The following is a 21,121-nucleotide window of genomic DNA, read 5'->3' as shown; positions in this document are numbered from 1 at the left end:
GAGAAGTAGCCGGATGAGGTTTGAGCCTAGACTTTGGTGTTTTTAGTAACTATGCAACATGACCTCCAGATACTATCTCTGGCTTGGAACAAATGTGACATGAGGCCAGCTGAATGAACAATGGGCAGAGAATAAATGCACTCTAGGCCTCAATACCTCTTTTTTTTTTTTTTTGGACAGGGTTCCTCTGTGTAATTGCCTGTCGTATATTCGCTTTGTGAATCAGGCTTGCCTTGAACTCACAGTGATCACCTGCCTCTGCCTCCTTGAATGCTGGGATAAAGGCTGTGCCTCCATGCCTGGTTTAAGACAGTGTCTTAGTTAGGGTTTCATTTACTGCAGTGAAACACCATAATATAAAAGCAACTTGGGGGAGAAAGTTTGTTTTTTGTTTTTGTTTTGCTTTGTTTTCTTATACTTCCATATTGCTGTTCCTAAGGCAAGAACTCAAGCAAGCCAGGAACCTGGAGGCAGGAGTTGATGCAGAGGCCATGGAGGGGTGCTGCTTTCTGGCTTGCTCAGCTTGCTGTCTTGTAGAACCCAGCATTACCAGTCCGGGCATGGCACCATCCACAGGGGGCTCGGCCCTCCCCCATTGGTCACTAATTGAGAAAATGCCTTACAGCTGGGTGCTGTGATGGCATTTTTTCAACTGAGGCGCCTTCCTTTCTGGTGTTTCTATCATGTGTCAAGTTGACACAAACCAGCCGGTACGCAGGGTCTCACTGTGTAGCCCTGGCTGTGCTGGAACTTCCTATGTAGACCAGGCTGGCCTTGAGCCACAGAGATCTGCCCGCCCCTCTCTAGTGCTGGAATTAAAGGGATGTAGCATCACACCCAGAGCCTTGACGACTTTTTTCTGTTTCAAGATTTCTTTAAAGTTCTGTATATGAGGGTTTGCCTGTGTGTATATGTATGTATGTTGGTGCTGCCTGTAATGGCCAGAAGCAGCCTCGGGTGTCAGAGCTCCTGGAACTGGAGTTATGGAGAGTTGTGAGCTGCTGTATGGGCACAGGGAAACAACCCCTGGTTCTCTACAAGAAAGAACAACAAATGGTCATAACCCCTTGACCACATATGTGTATGTATGTATAATACACATGTACGCATATTATACATACATACACATATGTACGCTTATACTTTAAGTTGTTTGTTTTTGAGAGGGGTGTAGGTGCCAGGTGCCGCGGCGTGTAGACCAGCTGTCTCCTTCTAGTCTGTGGTCTCTGGGGATTGAGCTGAAGGTGTTAGGCAGGCAGCAAGTACCGTCTTAAAGATCAAAACTTCCCCTTCCTCTTCTTACGGTGGGGGGGGCATGCATGGAGGTCTGAGGAGTTGATACTCTCCAATCATGGTTCCAGAAACCAAACTAAGATGGTCAGATTGGCATGGATTTGATGAACTGGCACCTTGCTGACCCATCCCTGACTTTCTGAAGCCTTTTATCCTGTCCCAGCTAAGGAAGGAGGTCTAGAGTGTTAGCCTCACTGTTGACATTGCAAAGTCCTGCCCCTGCCCTTCCTCCTGTGAGTGGAAGAGCCGGCCTGCTGAGCGGTCTTTTCCCCCTCTGCACCTGCTCTTCTGGACAGCCACCAAGTGGTCTCTTCTTCTGGCTGGTCTTTGTGGATAGGGCGGGCTCAGGAAGGAAGCCAGAGGAGTGCGGGCTGGAGTATGAGGCATGCTTCAGGCCTGAGATCAGCCTGGTTTGTTGACAGAGGACTGGGTGGGTCTCATGCTTGTGAAGTCAACTTCTGGGGTCGAGGAGTCCCAGAGGTAGCACTTCACTCAGGAGCAGCAGCCTGCTGGGAACACAGCCAAAGGCTTCCCGTTCCAAGTAATTTACCTGCACTGCAACCCTGCTCTTGTGGGCACAGGAAGCAGTAGCCACCTACCTTGGGCCAATCACAGCCCTTGGGCATGCCAACCCCTAATCAGTGATATTGTTTGAAACAGAAGTAGATTTGAGCTCCTGAATCCAACTGTTTCAAGTAGTTTGCCTTTGAACTTCCCAGTTATGTATCTAAACTTTTAAGTTTTATTTAGTGATGGTAGTGTCGTACGTTTGTTTGTTTTGTGTGTGTGTGTGTGTGTGTGCGTGTGTGTGTTTGGGGTTTTTTGTTTGTTTGTCTGTTTGAGACAGGGTTTCTCTGTGTAGTGGCTCTCCTGGAACTTGCTCTGTAGACCAGGTTGGCCTCGAACTCAGAACTGCCCTGCCACTGCCTCCCAAGTGCTGGGAGTTTACTTTTAGATAAGATCTTAATAAGTTCCTTGGCTGGCCTGGAACTCCAGCTAACCTCAGATATAGAGTAAACCACCTGCTTCTTCCTCTCCAATGCTTGGATTCCCAGCTTGTACTCGGTTTTTATTTGTTTATTTGTTTTCCCTGAGGGTTTCATTACATCAGCGTTTTGCTGGTCTTAATCTTGCAGCAATCCTCCTGCCTTGCCTCAATGTTCCACTGACAATACAGGCACAAACCACCATGCCTAGCTGAACTGAAATCAAAATGTCACACCCCCCCCCCCTTAGTCTATTTAGTGTTGGATGTGCCCCTGTGAAGTGGGGCTCATGCAGAAGACAGCTTGTGTGAGTGGTTTACCTTCCCTTATGTTGGATTTGGAGACTAAACTCAGGCCATCTAGCTTTGGGGCGAGCACCCTGGCCTGCTGAGCCACCTCACTAGCCTTCCTTTGTTCCAGCATTTGAGAGTGTGAGGCAGGGGGGTGGAGAATCTGAGGCCAGCTTGGGCTGCTTGAAATCCTGTCACAAACAAGCAAGCCAGAAAATTCACAACGTTCCCATACAGACGACAAGAGGGCTCTACCTACAGGGACGGAGAGAGGGGAGGAACAGGAACAAGGCATGGGGTCTGATGACTGGAAGCGCCTCCCCAGCCCAGTGTCACTCCACACGGTTCCAGTTACCCGTGCTCAGCCCCAGTCCAAAAATGTTCAATGGAACATTCCAGATATAAATAATTCACGAGTTTGAAATAACTTTTGTTTTAAACAACAATCTTTAACAATGGCATACTTTGTGCCCTTGTAAGTGTTCTATTTAATTTGTGTAAATGTGCAAGCATGTGTGTGATTGCGTACATGGGTGTGCATGTGGAGGAGAGAAGCTAATCTCAGGTGTTCTTAGGCAAGCTCAACCTTAGAAAGACTATCTTAATTATGTGCATGTTGCATGCAGGTGATGCAGAGGCCAGCAGAGGGTGCCAGGGACCCTGGAGCTGGTTACAGGAGCCTGTGAGCTGCCTGACATGGTGCTAGGAACAGAACTCCAGTCCTCTGCAAGAGCACACTTAACCACTGAGACTTCTCTCTAGCCCCGACCATTTTGGTTTTTCTTTGAAACATTTGGTCTGGAAACTTGCCAAACAGGCTGGACTAACTGGCTAGCAAGCCCCAGGGACGGCCCGTCTCTGCTTCCCTAGCACTGGGGCTATTGTCCAGTTATGTGGGATCTAGAGATTAAACTTACATTTTCATTCTTGCAAAATTAACACTTATTACTGAGCCGTCTCCCCAGTCCTCTATTTTACTAACAACTGCTCACTTTCTTTCCTTACTTCACTTACTGAGACAGGCTCTCATACTGTAGCCCAGGCTGTGCTTGAACGCATGGCAATCTTCCTGCCTCAGCTTCCCAAGTGCTGGGATTATAAATGTGCGCCACCACACTGGCTCTATCAATAGCTACTGTTTTCTTACTGATCTTAGTTTGTAAAGTGGGCTTTATCGTAAGTGCTCATGTATAAGAGAAAAAGTGCATATAAAGCTCAGTGGTTTCTGTGTTTCTGGAATTCACTGGGGACTTAACAAGTAGAGGCAGGAGAATCTAGATTTTAGGGCCATTTTCAGCTACATAGCATGAATTGGAAGCCAGCCCGGTCTACATGACCCAATTTGAGTTGTCAGGCTTGGTAGCAGTACCCCCACCCACTAAACCTTCTTACTGGCCCCCGTTATCTTGGGACAGTGCCTGGCTTTGCCGTCCCAGCCCACCCGAAGTCACCCCGAAGTCACTGTGTAGCCCAGCCTGGCCTCCAGCTCCTTACCCAATGCCTCAGCCTCCCAACTGCTCAGATGGCAGGCCGGATCGCCTCCATCCTCTCCAGTCCTTGTTTGGATCTCAGAGAGTCTTTCAGTTTCTCCACTCTGCCCCAGGTCCCTTTTGCATTCCTTTTGTCACTCCTGATTCCCCAGGGAGTCCCCAGCAATTCCAGGAAGGGGAGAGGATTTTTCTAGTCTTAGCTCCAGCTCCCTAGGGACTCTGGGAATTTTTCCTTAATGGGACAGGACCTTATCCCCAAGCAGACACTGGGCACCAGTCCCCAGTGTCCAGACTTGCTTGGACCCCTGGTGTCTCCTCAGCATCAGCCAGCCGAGTCTTGTTTCATGCTAGCTGTCTCTCACCCTCTCCAGCCTGTCTCCTGCTGTTCCCCTTGTTATCAGACCTTTCTTGAGGGTATGTGAGGAGACAGCCAGCCAGTAGTAGTAAAAGGGAAAAATGGCCTGCACCCTCCTTCCCCTTTATCCCCCTCCCTTAGAAGACGATCTGGCCAGAGGAAAGGAGCCATGTGACAGGCAGCATTTATTTCAGAATCCAGTGTTCACAGATGATGGGCTGGGGACAAGGGCAGGGATCAGGTGGGTTGGGGACTCCAGTGTCAGACTACAAGCAGGGTATCAGGTGGGGGTAGTGCCTAGCAAGGGACACAGGAGGTAAAAATAGCCCCAGGCTGCCGACCCTCAGCGCCATATCCCAGGCCAGGCCCTGGGCTTGGGTCCAGGAGCTATTCTGGGGCCTGAGAGAGTTATACTCCCTGGAGGAAGGCCTCCTCCCAGGCCCCCACCCCCCTCTTTCCCTCAGTGAGGCTGCTGGCTACTGTGGGTCCCTGCCCAGCAGGCAGAGGAAGGAAGGGAGGGCCTAGGCTGGAGGAGGAAGGAGGCGGGGATGAGCGCAGAGCCGGTCCTCCGATGATGCCCAAAGTTCCAGATCCAGAGACTCCCTCTGGAAGGCCCTCAGCCTCAGCACTGGAGACAGAACAGGGAGTGGAACCTGAGCCCACGAGGCTGGCCCTGCACTTAGCTGGCTCGCTACTGGACACCCCAACATCACTCACCTCATCTCCAAAGCCCCCGCTGCCACCTCTGCCTCCTGCGGAGGGCCCACCCATGAGAAGGCCTGTCTGCTCTGGCCGCTCTGAGCCAGAGTGGCTCAGCTCTGGCTCCCTGGCTGGCCTGGGGGAAGACAGTGGCACAGTGAAATGGTCACTGCTAGAGAAAGAACTGAGACTGGGTAGGGGTGGTGATGGCATTTGGGTTTGGTAGTGGGAGGTGAGGAGCTGAAGGCGGGAGATGGGCTTGAAGCAAGGCTACAGAGTATCAGAGACCAGTCGGGAACAAGGATGAGAGGCTATGGGAGGCTGGGGATGAGGTGAGATGTGGGTGAATTTGGATGGCTACAGGTACAGACTGTAGAAGGACTGGGTATAGGCAGTGGGGTTCGGAGCTAGACTTGGGGTTGTTGGAATGGGACTATGAAGACAGCTCCTGGAAATGTGGCTTTAAGGAGCAGGTCAGAATCTGTCCCACGTGAGACTTCAGATCCCACAAAGGCTTGACGTGAGATGAAGCTGGGCCTTATGGCCCAGGGATCTAATCCCGGCACTTGAGAGCTTAAAGCACGAGGACTGAAAGCTCTAAGCCAGCCTGGACAACTCATTGAGACAGTTCCCAAAATACTCAAAAGGGGGCTGGGAGTGTGGCTCAGTGGTAGAGCCCCTGCCTAGAGTCTCCCAGGCTAGTTGGTCGTCAGTTTAACACAGGAGAGAGCCAGCTCTCAACTGAGGAGATGCCTCCAGAAGATCGGGCTGTGGGGCGTCCTTCTTTCTTTTTTTATTTTTATTTTTGGTTGTTTTGAGACACAGTTTCTCTGTGTAGCCCTGGCTGTCCCAGAACTCACTCTGTAGATCAGGCTGGCCCCTCAAACTCAGAGATCCACCTGCCTGTGTCCGCGTGCCGGGATTAAAGGTGTGCGCCACCACTGTGCTTGTAGGGGCGTCGTTCAGAAGTAAAGGGTTTGTCTAGTACGCATAAAATCTGGGTTCCAGCCCCAATACTTCAGACAAAACAAAAGAACTCAGCTACAGTTAGATAGAGACCCGTAATGGAGGATGAGGGGATGGGGACGGCGTTAGGTCTGGCTGGTGAGATTTAAGGTGGCTTTGGGTAGAAGCAGGGGCTAGGTAGACGGCCACCCTGGAGCCGGACGGGTGAGGAGACGGGACAGGCCCGGGAGCGGATTGCTTTGGGATTCCCTTAGCAACGGAGCTGGAGTGTTTGGCTCACGGCAAGACGTGGCTGAGGCTGAAGCTCGCAGGCACTTACGGGGCCCCCTTCTCCGCTCGCCGGCAGCAGCCAGGGTGCCCCTTGCGCCTCATGCAGTAGAAGGCCACGACCACAAGTAGCAGGAGGCCCACGCTGACGGCCACGGCCATGACAGCCACTCCGGCCTGGGCAGTCTGCGGAGCCACTGTATGGAGAAAACAGAGAGGTGCTCAGCTCACCACATCAGGACTGCCTGCACCCAGCAGCCCCCCCCCCCCGGTGGTTACACACCAGAGCCGAAGTGGAAGACGTGACCTGTCTTGCCATGGATGTTAGCCGCCTCACAGGACACGCCCTCTCGGCTCAGGGCGCTGGTCAGTTTCACCATCAGCGAGCTGCTGCTCCAGCCGCTGCCCTCAAAGGGCGGCTTTCCTGGCTGTGGAGGCTCGGATCAGGCCCGGCCCCTTGGGGCCAAGGGCTGGGGGCAAGGGCTGAGGTGGAGTGTGGGGATATGAAGCCTGGGTCCATGAGGGCCAGGGTCCCCCTGTGCAAGTTGGGATAGGCTCAGGGTGGCAAGGACAGTCTCTTACAGTATCGCCTCCTCGCTGACTCCAGGTGAGTTTGGGCTCTGGGAAGCCTCGGGCGGAGCAGGTCAGCAGCACTTCATCGCCTTCTGTCCAGATGTTCCCTGATTTGGGCTTTATCTCATTTGGTTTTAATTCTGGTGGCCCTGTGGGTGGTGGGGACCATAGCAGTGAGGGGGAGGCATGCTTCAAGGGGAAGGAAGGAGACACAGGAGAGCAAAGAGGAGAAAACAGAGGAGGACCTGGGGCATGGCTCATTGGATAAAGTGCTTGCCATCCAAGCCTGAGGCCCTGAGTTCAGATCCCTAGCATGCACGTAAAAGAAGGGTGCAGCAGTGAGCATCTACAACCCCAGCCCTGACAACAGATGTCCGCCTTGAATCTCTGTGAGTTCCAGGCCAGTCTGGTCTACACAGTGAGTTCCAGGACAGCTGGGGCTACAGAGGAGACCTGTGTCTCAGAACACACCCACTCCCAGCAAAAAATGGAGAGGCATAGAAGAAGACATCCAAGGTCAACCTCTGGCCTCAGGCATGCTTGTTTGATTGTTTGCTTGCTTACACGTATGCACACACACACACACACAAAGACAGTCAGTGTCCACACACAAACCACCCAACAATCCAAACCTTGGACCACCAGCCGGAAACTCTGTGTGCGGCTCAGGAGGGGGACTGTGGGTGTGGAGGCCTCACATACGTAGGTGCCAGCTGAGTCAAAGGTAACTGAGTCGAGAGAGAGCATGGGACCATCTGCAAGGGTCACAGAATCCTAGGGAAGGGACAGGAAGGAAGCCAGGCAGAGCCATGAGAGGATGAGAGGCAAAGTGGAGTCCCCCCCCCAGGTCCCACAGCTCCTTCCTCCAGTCACCTTGGTCCAGCGCACGGCAGGAGCAGGCAGGCCTGTAGCGGAGCAGCTCACCACTGTGCCAGTGCTGTTCAGGGACACAGAGAGCTCCTCGGGCACGCTCAGCTCCAACGGATCCAGGTCTGCGGGGGAAAACATGGTCGCATTCCCCAGCCCCTTGGCCACTCAGCCAGGGCCTCTAGAGGGCTATCAGGCAGCAGACAGCACCATGTTGTTCTTTCTATTCTCCCCAGTACAATGGCATCTTTACTTTCCATCCAGGCCCTTCAGCCAAGACCTAGAAGAGCAGCTCTTAGAGAATGCACTATCTGACCTGCTATCTGCGGCTTTACAGTACTGAGAATAGAACCCAGGATTTCCCACATGCCAGGCAAGTAACTGCTCTACCTCTACCACTGAGCCATGCCCCCAGCCCCTCACTGGGGGACTCTAGGCAGGGGCTATGCCACTGAGACACACCCCAGCCCCTCACTGGGGGATTCTAGGCAGGGGCTCTACCACTGAGCCACACCCCCAGCCCCTCACTGGGGGATTCTAGGCAGGTGTTCTGCTTCAGTGCCTCCAGCTCTCTACCCAAGTTTTGCTTCAGCTCAAATTTTTGCTCTCCCCTGCATTACTCCCATCCATCTCCATAAAAACTTGATGGGCTTGGACCAGCAAGATGGCTCAGTGAGTAGACACTTAACCACTAAGCCAGATAACCTGACTTCACTCCTCCAGACCTGTGGTTGGGTATAAATACCGGTGGTAGAGAGCATTTGTCTAGCATAGTTAAGGCCCTGTGTCCAATTGTCAGCATCTCAAAACACAGCAACAAAATTGTGCCTGTCATCCCAGCACTTGGGAAATGGAGGCTGAAAGGTCTGAGTTTCAGACCAGCCTAGGTTACATAGGGAGGTACTGTTAACAGAAAAAAAAAAAAAAAAGATTTTATATTTCTGCCGCAGAAGGATCCCCCCTCATCCCTATGTATGACCCCAAACCATCCTCACCTCCACACTAGTCCACCCCTCACTCTTTTGCTTCTTTGTTTGGTTTTGGATTTTGATACAGGGTTTCTCTGTGCAGCCCTGGCTGTCCTGAAACTCACTCTGTATACCAGGCTGGCCTTGAACTCACAGAGATCTGCCTGCCTCTGCCTCCTGAGCACTGCGACTGAAGGCGTGGGCCCCCACTAGCCATCTTATCTCTCATTTTTTAAAAGTTGTATTTTTATTACTTATTGTGGTGCATGCATGCATGAACGCCATGGCTCACAGGTCAGAGGTCAGAGGGCACTTGATGGAGAAGATTCTCCCCTCCTTCATGTGAATCACACTCGGGTTGCTGGGCTTGGTAGCAAGCTCCTGGACTTGATAAGCCATCTTGCCAGCCCCGATTCTCCCTTTTGTCTTTTCCGTCCATCCTCCACTGACCAACCCAAGAACACACCGGTCCATCTTCACCTTTGCTTAAAATCCTGCCATGGCTCCCCAGTACCCTTGGCATCATGGCCAAACTGCCACAGCTTACAAGAGCCTGCCGAGTTAATGAACACTGCCTTTCGTCCGCTCTTAACTGCTTAGCTAGAGACTGTAGGTTTAGTTTTCTCCGGAATGCCAAGTTCGTGGCTACAGCCTCTTCCCCGGCTCTCTCTGGCCGCAGCAGGAGTTTCCAGCTCTGTGGGTTTCCTGTATCATTCTTCAGTTTCTTAGCCATGTTCTCTTCCCTCAGAGGTCCCCTGCCTGGCTGCTGTGGACACCCGGAGCTCGGGATCTCTCTCCCAACACCGACAACTGATTCCCCCAGCTGCCAAGAGGCCCGGCAGCTGTCAACCTTCAGCTGTCAACCCTCTGTGGGAATGCCCTCAACTACAAGGAGAATCCCTCACCCAAGGTCATGCCCCTCCCCTGCACAGAACACAGACAATCGGGCTCAGATCCTTCATCCGAAGGGGACAACTGTGGAGTAGCCCCCCACGCCCAGGCCTTTTGTAAAGCACAGTCAAACCTCGGCTCTTGCTCATTCTTGCTGCTTCAGAGCACATAGAGGGTTTCCATAAGCAGACATTCTACCTACAGACCAGGTGAAGGAGAACAGCTCCAGGGAACTCTGACTGTGACAATCCGTGTCACCTAGCACCCTCCGTCTTATCAGTGCTCTAAGACACGCTAAGGTGACTAAAACAGTTTGAACTAGCACTTTTCTTTTGTCTTTGCTTCTGTAGTAAGGCTGGCTACATAGTTTGTTCAAGGCCAGCCTAGTTTTATGAGAGTCTGTCTCAATTAAAACAGTACAGGCAAGGGGCTGGAGAGAGTGGTTAAGAGCACTGTCTGCTCTTCCAGGGGATCTGAGTTCAATTCCCAGCAACCACATGGTGGCTCCCAACCATCTATAATGAGATCTGGTGCCCTCTTCTGCTGCGCAGGTGAACATGAAGATAAAGCGCTCATAAGAAATAAACAAATATTTAAAAAGCCAAACAAACAACACAGCCAAACGTAGGCTATTGAGACAGCTCCACAAGTACAGTGATTACTTTACAAACATAAGGACCAGGGTCCTAGAGGCCCTGTCTAGAACCCCCCAGTGAGGGGCTGGGGGTGTGGCTCAATGCTGAGAGCCCCTGCCTAGAATCCCCCAGTGAGGGGCTGGGGGTGTGGCTCAGTAGTACATAACCTGCCTAGAAGCCCATATTCCACACAGACAAAAGGCTGGGCATAGCTGTGCATGCTTATAATCTTAGCATTAATGAGGCAGAGGCAGATAGAGCTCTGGGCCATACTGGCTAGCCAACTTTGCTTAATCAGCTCCAGGCCAATGAAAATATCCTTCTCAAAAAACAAAGCATCCATCTCAAGTAACAATAGCTAAGGTTGACCTCTAGCCTTGACAAACACATGCACAGGAAGTGTGTGTGCACATGAGCATGTACATCACACACACACACACACACACACACACACACACAAGAACAGAGCTTTCTTCCTAGCAAAGTGAACTGCAAAAGCTGTTTAGAACCCAGGATCTAAGGAGGGCTTTGCAGCCAGTCCTGAAGATACCTGATAAAACAGGATCAGATGAATGGGGAGGAGGTCCCCCCCATCAGTGGACTTGGAAAGGGGCACGGTGGAGATGAGGGAGGGAGGGAGGGAGGGACTGGGAGGGAATGAGGGATCGGGACACGGCTGGGATACAGAGTTAATAAAATGTAACTGATAAAAAAAAATAAAATAAAAAAAAAACTGAAATAAAAAAAAAAAAAAAAAAAGAACCCAGGATCTAGGATCTAGTCAGGTTAATTCAGTGGACATAAGATTGAGGAGTTAGAAAGACGAGAGGAGTTTGTGATGCGCTGGAGCTGCAGCTTCGATGAGGGTGGAGGGTGGAAGGGGAGAGTCAGCTGACAGTGAAGCTGCTCAGGTGAGCAGAGACCGTCAAAGAGGGACCCAATCTTTCTCTACGGAACACGGGGAAGCCACAGCGGGTTCTAAGCAGGGGAGAGAGGCAAGTGTGTGTTCTGGAACCAGCACTCTGGAGACTGCCAGGCAGTTGGGAGGAGCCAGGGTGGGGACCCGGAGGGAGAGGAGCTGACAAAGCCTGACCCCATCCTATCTCCCTTTCCCCCCAAAGCTCTCACAGGCCACGCGCAGCTCTAGGGTCTTGACAAGCTGCACATCCTCGCCAGCGTCGTAGTCTTCCACTCTGCAGCCATAGATTCCACTCTGGTCCCGGTGCACCCGCTCCAGGCTCAAGTTCCCCTTGAGGTTGACATTTAGCTGTTCTTCCTGGGCACCCTGAGTAAGGTACACTAGATTTAAGCTAATCTGGGGGAGCTGGGGGTGGAAGCAAAGGTCACCAAGCTGGTGTCATACTTGCTTAGAGCCTGTTCAAGCCAAGGGTCAGGGGTCACACAAGTTGGGTGTATCCTCCAAACCATCTCAAGTCAGGGTTACAGGTCCTTCAGATCAAGGGTACTTGCCAAGACAAACATCCCTGGGGCAAAATTACCAGTTGAGGCTGGGCATGTGGCTCAAGGTAGAGCTCCTGCCTAGAAGCAATCCCCCAGTGAGGGGCTTTGGTGTGGCTCAGTGGTAGAGCCCCTGCCTAGAATCCCCCAGTGAGGGGATGGGGGTGTGGCTCAGTGGCAGAGGACATGCTTAGAATCCCCCAGTGAGGGGCTTTGGTGTGGCTCAGTGGTAGAGCCCCTGCCTAGAATCCCCCAGTGAGGGGCTGGGGCTTGGCTCAGTGAGAGAGTACTTTCGTAGCATGTGACAGGTCCTGGGTTCTATCTCCCACACCACTAAAGATAAACAAGGGGTTGATGAGGTTAGTATGACACAGATTCAGCTGGCGTCCAAAGGGACCAGGGAGTGAGTTACCTGCTGGCGGAAGAAGGAATACTCTGGGCTGGGGCTGCCATCACCTTGGCAGAGCAGCTGCACAGCGTCACCCTCTCGGACCCAGCCCTCTGTGGTGGATGGGCTCCCCAGCCAGAATTCCACATGCTCTGTGGGATCTGTGAGAGGAGAGAAAGTAAGATCAGCGCATGTGTCAGAGCTGGACTGAGGGAAAGGTCAGTCCTGCTTTTGAGAGGAGAGAGACAGCATCTAAAGCTTAGAAGTGTTGTTATTATTATTATCATCATTATTATTATTTTAGCTTTATAAGCTTTAGATTTATAAACTGGGTGCTGGTGAAGCACACCTTTGATCCCAGGACTCCGGATTAAAGGCAGGAGGTTCTCTGTGAGTTTGAGGCCAGCCTAGTCTACAGAGAGAATTCTAGGACAGCCAGGGTTTACATACCTAGAAACCCTGTCTTGAAAAAAAAAAATCATGTTTTATTTGTGTGTGTCTGTCTTATTCCTTTCGTTAGGTTTAGGTTTTGGGGTCCCTCAAAGTCTCTGTAGTTCAGCTAGATTTTGAGCTCCCCATCTTCCTGTCTCAGCTTCCTCAGTATAGGCACCTGTCACCTCATTAATAGTTTCAGACTTACTCTCAGAACACACCAAAGGTCAGGGGTCGAGGTAAGTTTAACAGAATGGCACAAGGGTCAGAGGTCAGTGTACAATTTGATATTTAAAACCAGGTGTCATCTGGGGACCCAATTCAGTGGGAGAGGGTGGAGGATCTCATGGGGCACAGGGCATGTGCTGCAGTCAGGGTCGGTATGTTTGGGGTCAGAGGTCAGCAGCCTATCCCAGGTGAGAAGCTAGGGTGAGGACACAGGTTGGAATGAGGCCTGGGAGTTGGGCCTTGATGGGACGGGGTCTTCCGCCGGGGCTGGGTCGTGGGGACTCACAGTGCAGAGTGAGGTGGAAGGCATGGCTGTCCAGGCGGCCATGTTGGCCTGAGGGCATGTTGTAATGAGCGGCACAGTGGAAGCTGGCATCCTGATCATCCTTGCGGAGCTTCAGGTAGAGGGTGCTGGTCAGGGAGTACAAGCCGGAGGCCTCCCGGACGGTGCGGCTGGTCATGTAGCCCTCTGTGAGAGAGAGGGCCGCAGGGAGTGCTGAGTTCCGCACGGTGCCCGCCCCACCCCCGCTCCCGCTCCACCCCCGCAACCCGCCGCCCGCATCCCTCCCCCATCCCGCGCTCACACGCTCCCCTGATGCCTCACCTTGGGTCACCTCCATGGGTACGTCCAGACGCTGGCCGTTCCGGTACCATGTGATCCGAGGCACCGGGTTTCCGTTGTGGCTGCTGCAGGTGGCAATCTGGAGAGACAAGGTGTGGCCTAGGCTTGGTGCCAGGACTCTGAAGTCTGCTTCTCTTTCCCCCAGACCTGCCCTTTCGATGTGTCCACTGGCCTCTTTCTCTCCAGGAGAGGAAGCAGAAATCCTAACTCCTATTCCTCCCATTGAAAGGCCCAGAGCCTGGGCCTGCGAGCCCTCTCGGCTGTGTGCTTATGGGGAGGCAGAAGACCTGAGTTCTATCCCTGGAACTGCGTACAGGGTTAGGAAGGCACGGGAAGGCTCTCAAAAGTCATCTTCCGACTTACACATTCATGCTGTGGCGTGAGTCCTGTCTCCCTGCCCCAACCCCTCAGTACTTAATTCATAGTAATCCATTCATTATTCATTAATAATCATGAACTTGGATCAAGCATGGCAGCACACAGCTTTAGTTACAGCTCTCAAGAAGCCGAGATAGAAGCATCAGTTTGACACTAGCCTGGGCTACATAGTGAGCTCTGGGCCAGACCGGGCATCACACAACCTCAAACCAAGGCGAGGTGTGTACCCCTAGCCCTCGAATGACTCCTAGAGGCAGGAGGATCAAAAGTTCAAAGTCACCCCTAGCGACACAGCATGCTGGAAGTCATGCTGGCCTGTAAGACCAAACCAAACCAAGAGAAAAACCAGCCATTACCGCGGCACACGCCTGGGGCCTCGGGACTTGGAAGGTGTCACAGATACCTATGTCTACATAGGAAGTTTCAGGATAGCCTGTGCTACACAAGGTTACCCGACCTCCCCCCCCAAAAAAAAAGCAAAACAAGGAAAAACCCCAACAATAGGGAGGCCGAGGCTTATAGTTCATTGGTAGAGCATCAGCCTGACATGCTGAATGCCGAGTGTTCAATCTCCAGTACCACACACACACACACACACACACACACACACGCACATGCAAACCCAAAAAACAAGCAAGCAAGCAAGCAAAATCCCCAATGTCAAAGATGGCTATATCTCTGTCTCTTCACCTACTGCCTGTAACTCCAGCGCACATTACCTCCTGGGCAAACTGGTCCATCACAGACAGCGTCCCTTTGTTGGGAGACACCTCCGTGGCCTCCGGTGTCGCTGTTGGAAAGATGTTCTCGTCAGCAGGCCCTTCTCTGGTCCCCTGGCTCCTCGGGATGACTTTGGGGGACACTTACCAAACACGCGGACCCTCGAGGTGGCCTCTGAGGTGCCTGCCGCCCCAGCCTTCACCACGCACACGTAGTCCCGTTCATCCCCCACCTGGGCGTCTGCTATCACCAGGCGCCCACGGGAGTCCACCTCGTACGAGGGTCTGCGGCCCCGAGAGTTGTGGACTGTGCCCCGGAGCCCTGAGCCCTGTGGCTCCACAGAAGCCAGGTGGTGTCTGGCCCCGGAAACATCAACCTGTGGATACGTGCAGGCGACAGACAGTCTTAGCTCGGCCATGAGCCCTCCTTTCCTGCTGCCTCCCCTCAGGTTTTTTTCTGGGTCTAGGGAAGAACTCTAGTGGCTTCCACATGTAACCACTCTACCACTGAGCCACGGCCCCACGGCCCCCTGGGAGGATGCTAGCTAGCACTCTACCAGGGAGTTATACTCTCATCCCTCTTTTTATTATTTTATCTTCATGTATTTATTTTTTCAAGACAGGGTTTCTCTGTGTATATCCGGTTGTCCTGAAACTTGCTTTGTAGACCAGGCTTGCCTTGAACTCACAGAAATCACCTGCCTCTGCCTCCCTAGTGCCGGGATTAAAGGCGTGCACCCCCACCACCAGGCTTTAAAACTGTTTTTTAAACAGTATTTATTTGGTCATTTATATGTGTGTGTATGTCTCCTTCTGTGTGTGTATGCACCGAATACAGATACCCAGGGAAGCCATCGAATCCCCGAGAGCTAGCTGCAGGCAGCTGTGAGCCTGTGAGTGCTGAGAACTGACCTCAGGTCCTCAGGGAGAGGGCCAAGTGCTATTACGGGCTTACCCATCTCTGTAGACCTCAGCTTTCTCTTTAATTTTTATCTTGCAGTGGGGTCTAGTTTCATAGACCTTGAATTTTCCACCCTCCTAATCAGCTGGGATCCCAGGCCTGAGCATCCTGTCATTTCTTTCATCCCTCTGTCCCCATCCTTAGTCTCTCCCAAGTCCTGACGCATTCCTCTGTGTCCCTCATCATCCCTTGTCCATCTTCTGCTCCCACGTCTCCTCTGTCTCACTGTCTCCTGCTCTGTCTCTTATTTCCTCTCCTTCCCCCTTGTCTCTGGTGGTCTCTGACTCTGAGACCCCTCTCTCCAGACCCATGTTCCAAAGTGGGGCCACGTCCTCAAGCCTGCCCTGCTCAGATGCCTGGCCCCTTGCAGAGTCCCACACCTTCCCAGGTCTCAGGGTCCTCCTCTGTGAAGTGGAAGGGCAGCTTTTGATGGCTCATGTGGGCTCTTCTGAGCAGGGGATCGGTGTAGGCAGGTAACAGGTGCTAATGTGACCAGGTGGCCGGAGCCTCCCTCCTCCTCTCTCTCCTCCCGTCACCCCCAGCTCCAGCACAGAGAACTCACAAGAAACCATTCCAGCACATAATGCTCAGGGTGCTCCCGTGGAGTACAGTCCAGGGTGATCAGCTCTCCCCGCATCACCTCCACCAGAGGGGGTACAGACACATGTACCTCAGCCTGGGCACCTGCAGGATGGCGCAAGCATCAGATGCCACCCACTGCCACCAACAGGAAGAGCCCTCCGGGCCCAGCCTCTTCCCTCAGACTGGAAAGATCTATTTCCCCTTTACACACAGCTCTCTTCCCTTAGACACAGAGGGCCGGACTCTTGCCTTCTCCCTCAGACAGGAGTCCAGGCTCTTCCGTCAGAAGCAGCTCCTGTCTCCCTTCTCAGTCCCCTCTGAGCCTGGGTCCCATCAGTGTCTCTCCAATTCTTCTGTTTGGAGATAGGGTCTTACCGTGTAGCCTTGGCTCCCTGGAGTTTGCCAGCTATGCAAACCAGGCTGGCCTCGAACTCACAGAGATCTACAGCTGTCTCTGCCTCCTGAGTGCTGGGATTAAAGTTCGTACCACTGGCCCAGCCCGTCCCCTCTCCCCCCCACCCCCCACTTGTAAGGTTTAAGGTAAAGCCTTCTCCAGTACTCCACACTGAGGCCTGGCTTCTTTCACCCACTACAGCAAACATCCCCTCAAGGAAGGGCCAGGCCTGGCTCTCTCCTTGGCCTGCAGCACCCAGGTCAGGACCTGGCCTGGGGCTGAATAACAGGTTCTACATCTGTTTTCATTTCATTTGGTCCCATCCTATCTTCCCCGGTAGCTCCTAGGGGCCCTCCACACTCTCCTGGCTGGGGGGGGGGAGGGGGGCTGGGGTGTGGGCTGCAGCTGGGCCAGGAGCTGGATGGGTGTGGGAGTGGCAAGGGGGGGGACAGGGCTGGGCAGGTTTCAGGAATGTGGGAGGGCCAGGCTGGCTGAGACCTGCCCGGCTTGGCGCCAGAGCCCCCTGCCCGCCCCTCCATCTTTTTACAAGAGAAGCTTGCAAAGGGTTGGGTGAGTCACCTGGGCAGGGGGTGAGGCTGGGTCCCGAGGGAGGGAGAGAGGGCTGGGAGGCCATCCCAGCTGCCTGAGGCGTAGCAGGCTGGGTGCTGAAAACATGCACCTCTGGGTCCTAGGGACCAGGGAACACGGGTCTTGGATTCCTGTCAGGCTCTGGCGGGTGGCATGGTTCTTGCTGGGAAGCTACCCTGACACCCTGGCATCATTCCTTCCCGCCCAGCCTGGCCCAGGCCTATCCTGGGCTCCACTTTACATCACGTTTATGCCAGGAGCCTGGGTTCCCAAGCACCCACCTTTGGCCCCAGACTGTCCCAGGGGAGCCACTGTGGGGCCAGGCTGGTGCTGTAGACTGGGTGTGCGCAGCCAACGGCCAAGGCAAAGCAGAGAAAGATCCCGTGTCCCGTTCCCACACTGCCCCAGTGTCCTACCAGCCCCTCTGTCCCTCCTCCCCTCTCACCACGTGCAGGTGTGTGGATTTATCGGAGGCCCAGAAAAGGGGCCTGTCAGTCAGAAACACTGTTCCACGTTCCCTGCCAGGCTACTCCAGGCCTTTCCTGAGGGAGACAATCTAAACTTTTAATTTAGGGGAATCCCCAACGTTACAGAAAGTGCTTTAGCCGGAGGGTCCCTAGCTTCTCTGAGGAAACTCTGAAGCTTAATTACTTAGGAAACAGCTCTGGGCTGCTGATCTTCAGTGTCCTAGCCGAAGGTACTCTGACTACGGGGAGGGCGGGGGCTGGACTCCAGTCTAAGGGACTAGGGGGGCACAGAGCCCAGATTCCAGGTACCCAAGGTTACTAGGGGTCGCAGGGCTTAGATCCCAGGGTTCCCAGAGAGCCGGGAAGGGACAATTGTCTCAGATTGTGTTTGCTCCAGAGCTGGGTTAGCATCAGCTCTCAGATCGGGTACATCCCGAGGCCTCCCCGCCCCTGTCCCCGGTGGGAAACCTCTTGATTGTGCTCCCTTGGAGAGATGGTAGCTTGTTCCTCTTGTCTTCCCGGGGATCCCGGAGGCCATCCCCGGAGTCCTAACAACAAGTCTCAGCTCTGCCCTCAGCCCCAAGTCATACCTGAATGGCCCGCCAGCAGGAGGGCGAGCCACAGCAGCCCTGCGCGGGCGTCAGGGGGCTCCATGTTCACTGCGGTGGCGGCGGTGACTGAGCCGGGGTGAGGCTCGGCCGCTCTGAAGCTGGCAGCGGAGCCACGCCCCGGGCCACGCCCACCCCATCCCCAAGCTGGGCGCAGGTCCAAGACCTCCCACTGCTCTGGGAGGACTTCCCACCCTCGCGCGCGCGCGGGGTCCCGCGAGCGCCGCGCCGCGCCACGCGCCGCTCCGTCCAACCCACGCTCGCGGCTGTCCTCCGCGGCCAGGGGTCCTGACCGACCAGTCTAGCCAGTACCCGGAGCTCGATCGAGGGACACCGCCGGGACCCTCTTTCCCTTCCTCCTGGCCACCTGCGGGGCCTGGACACTCATTCCCAAGATGGCCAGCCTTCTCCTCTCTCCCCTCCCGCCCCCGCCCTCAACCCGCTGCAGGTGGATCTTTTTTGGAGGCAGGTGTCACACTGTAGCTCAGGCTGGCCCGGAACTAGGGCAATCCTGCCTCAGTTTCCCGAGTACTGGGTTTCTAAGGTTGAGACGTCGCCCTTGGTTTGTGAATTGTCGGTTTTTACCAGCAGTCCCTGGTACAATTAATTGCCTGTCTCTGAAGTCTCTCCTGCATGACTGGCCCTTCCCAGGGTGCCCTGGGATGCCCTCCCTTTAGAGCCACCTTGCTGGAAAGTGTCCCTCCTCTGACTGAGCAGTGGCCTGGAACTGGCCAGGTCAATCTTTTCTCTAATGGGTTTTCAATCCCCAGTCCTCGGTAGGCCTCTTTAGTGATGGGTGGGGACGGGGCGTCCTGCTCTCCCTGCCTCCCTCACTTCCCCCCATCCTGGGAATCCAAGGAATGTTCCCCCCCTTCCTCCTTCCTTCTCTCCCCGACATTCCCTCCCCACCTTGGGGGGAGGAGGGGAGAAGTGGGTTGGCTGGGGCAGGTGAGTGGGGGAGGGAAGAGAAGACCCAGCCACTGGGGCCTGCTGGGCAGAAGAGAAGGTCACAGGTCAAAGTAAGGGGTCACAGATCACTCTACTCCAGGGTCCTCACTAGTCAGTCTGGAACAAAATCTCAAGAATGCTGGATGGGGGCTGGGGAAGGAGGGTTCCGCCACTGCTCAGTGGGTGGAAGCTAGCCTGGGCTGCTGGTAGGGATGGGGGGGGCGTAACTGGTCATGTTGAGAGAGGGTCCTCCTCCTCCACTCTATGGCCAGTCAGAGGGTGATCAGCAGTGAGCTTAGGGGCCCCTGGAGCCAAGGTTTTTCCCATCAGCCACAGAGGAAAGGCTTATGTTATACCTATTGGCCTAGCTCTCAAGGGCTGTTTTAACATTCCTGTCACACAGGACAGCAATTGTGAAACCAGCAAAGCGACCTTTGCATGGGGCTCCTTCATCTCCTCTTCAGGAAGTCCTCCTTCGACTCTGTCCTGCCTCACAGGTCCCTGCAAATCTCTGGACCTGCGTGCCAGCCCCGCACACCCTGGGATGTCCACCTACTGTCAAGGTCCAGGCTGCCCCATCCCATCCCGCCCACAGCAGGCAAGAAAGGGTGGCAGGGGTGCTGGAGAAATGGCTCAGAGGATAAGAGCACTGATTGCTCTTCCCAAAGGTCCTGAGTTCAATTCCCAGCAACCACATGGTGGCTCACAACCATCTAAACATAAAATCTGGTTCCCTCTTCTGGCGTGCAGGTGTACATGCTAACACACATTGCATAAGTAATAAATAAATAAATCTTTAAAAAAAAAAAAAAAAGAAAGGGTCGCGGTGCATATTCACAAGCCCAGAGGCTCGCCTGAAAATGCCAACACATGGTGGTTATATGTACACACAGGCAAAGACTAGTACATATAAAATAAAACAGACCTTTAAAAATAAATAATTATTTCTGGGAGGTGCTGGCGCACGCCTTTGATCCCAGTACTCAGGGAGGCAGAGGCAGGCAGGTCTCTGAGTTCAAGGTCTGTAGCCTTGTCTACAGGGCGAGTTCTAGAAAAGCCAGGGGATACAGAGAAACCCTGTCTTGAAAAACCAAAATAAATATATACATTGAAAAATATTAAAAACAAAATAAAGATGAAACTTTAAAAGACAACCGAAACCAGATTAGCCACCTCAGGGAGCCTCCCCACCCCCATGGCTTTCTCAAAAAGTTCCTAAGTGCTCCTTGGGAACTTCGTTCAGAGGGGGTGCCCAGTATCATAACGTCACCTTCCTTTGTCCGCTACAATTTAGGTCCTACAAAACAGCCAGAAGAACCCTGTGGAGACGGGAGTCAGCTCAGGCCACTGTTCTGTTCAGAATGCGCCCACGGCTCCATCTCGCTGAAAGTAAAAGCCATCGTTCTCTCTGTGGTTTGTTAGGTCCTAGATCCTAGGACCTTTCCCTCCCTGACCCCATCTGTCGCTCCTTCTCCCTCTCAAGCAGTGTTTTTGCCACTCCGTTGCCGTGCTGTTCCATCAACCCCGGGACCTTTACACTTCCTGGCCCCTCTGCCTGTCACGGAATGGCTTCCTCCTTGCTTGCCTCTAATCTCTCCTGTGACTTGCCTCATTAGGGAGCTTTGATACCAGCTCTCATTCTCCAGACTGCCCCATGTTTCCCAACTCCGTCACCTTATCATGGTGGGATAAATTCTCTTTGTCTTGTATTGTCTGGCACAGAATCTATGCCCTAAGGGAACAGGAACTCCATAAGGGTCACGCTGTATCTCTAGAGCCTGGGACAGTGCCTGACTTGGGACAAATAAATATTTATGTACTGGAGTAAGTCATGTTCTGACTCTGCCCTGTTGTCTCGTATGTGCAGACTGGCAATCAGTTGTCACTTAACAGTGGGCATCCGTTCAGATAAGGCGTGGCTAGGCAATGTGTCCTCGTGTGAGCGTCACAAATCAGCTCTACAAGCAAAACCAGCTAGGACCTCATTGGATGATATGATTTCATGGGCCACTGTTGCACACGGGGTCTTGTTGTGTTGTGTGACACGTGACTATCATGCTATCCCTCA

The 21,121-nt window shown here is 53.5% G+C and overlaps 1 protein-coding gene and 1 long non-coding RNA gene across 2 annotated transcripts; one reads left to right on the top strand and one right to left on the bottom strand.

Annotated features, from left to right (window-relative positions):
* Positions 1 to 4,581: 4,581 nt before the first annotated feature.
* On the bottom strand, positions 4,582 to 18,233 carry Bcam (basal cell adhesion molecule (Lutheran blood group)). Its single transcript, XM_021642178.2, has 15 exons — positions 18,088 to 18,233; positions 16,029 to 16,150; positions 14,654 to 14,882; positions 14,506 to 14,576; positions 13,391 to 13,487; positions 13,073 to 13,255; positions 12,151 to 12,287; positions 11,409 to 11,565; positions 7,793 to 7,911; positions 7,552 to 7,693; positions 6,929 to 7,068; positions 6,630 to 6,774; positions 6,399 to 6,543; positions 5,132 to 5,249; positions 4,582 to 5,042 (listed from the first exon to the last, which is right to left on the bottom strand). Exons 1-15 carry the CDS (start codon positions 18,149 to 18,151, stop codon positions 5,037 to 5,039), a joined length of 1,875 nt encoding a protein of 624 aa, XP_021497853.1. The 5' UTR covers positions 18,152 to 18,233; the 3' UTR covers positions 4,582 to 5,036.
* Positions 16,923 to 20,729, top strand: LOC132648054 (uncharacterized). Its single transcript, XR_009586418.1, has 3 exons — positions 16,923 to 17,012; positions 19,457 to 19,616; positions 20,348 to 20,729. It is a non-coding gene; the product is annotated as an uncharacterized LOC132648054 (long non-coding RNA).
* The last annotated feature ends 392 nt before the right edge of the window (positions 20,730 to 21,121 follow it).

This window comes from Meriones unguiculatus, chromosome 1 (assembly GCF_030254825.1).
Source record: "Meriones unguiculatus strain TT.TT164.6M chromosome 1, Bangor_MerUng_6.1, whole genome shotgun sequence".
NCBI classification, from domain to species: Eukaryota; Metazoa; Chordata; class Mammalia; order Rodentia; family Muridae; genus Meriones; species Meriones unguiculatus.
Note: the sequence above shows the minus strand (reverse complement) of the source record. Positions and strands in the feature narration are given on the sequence as shown.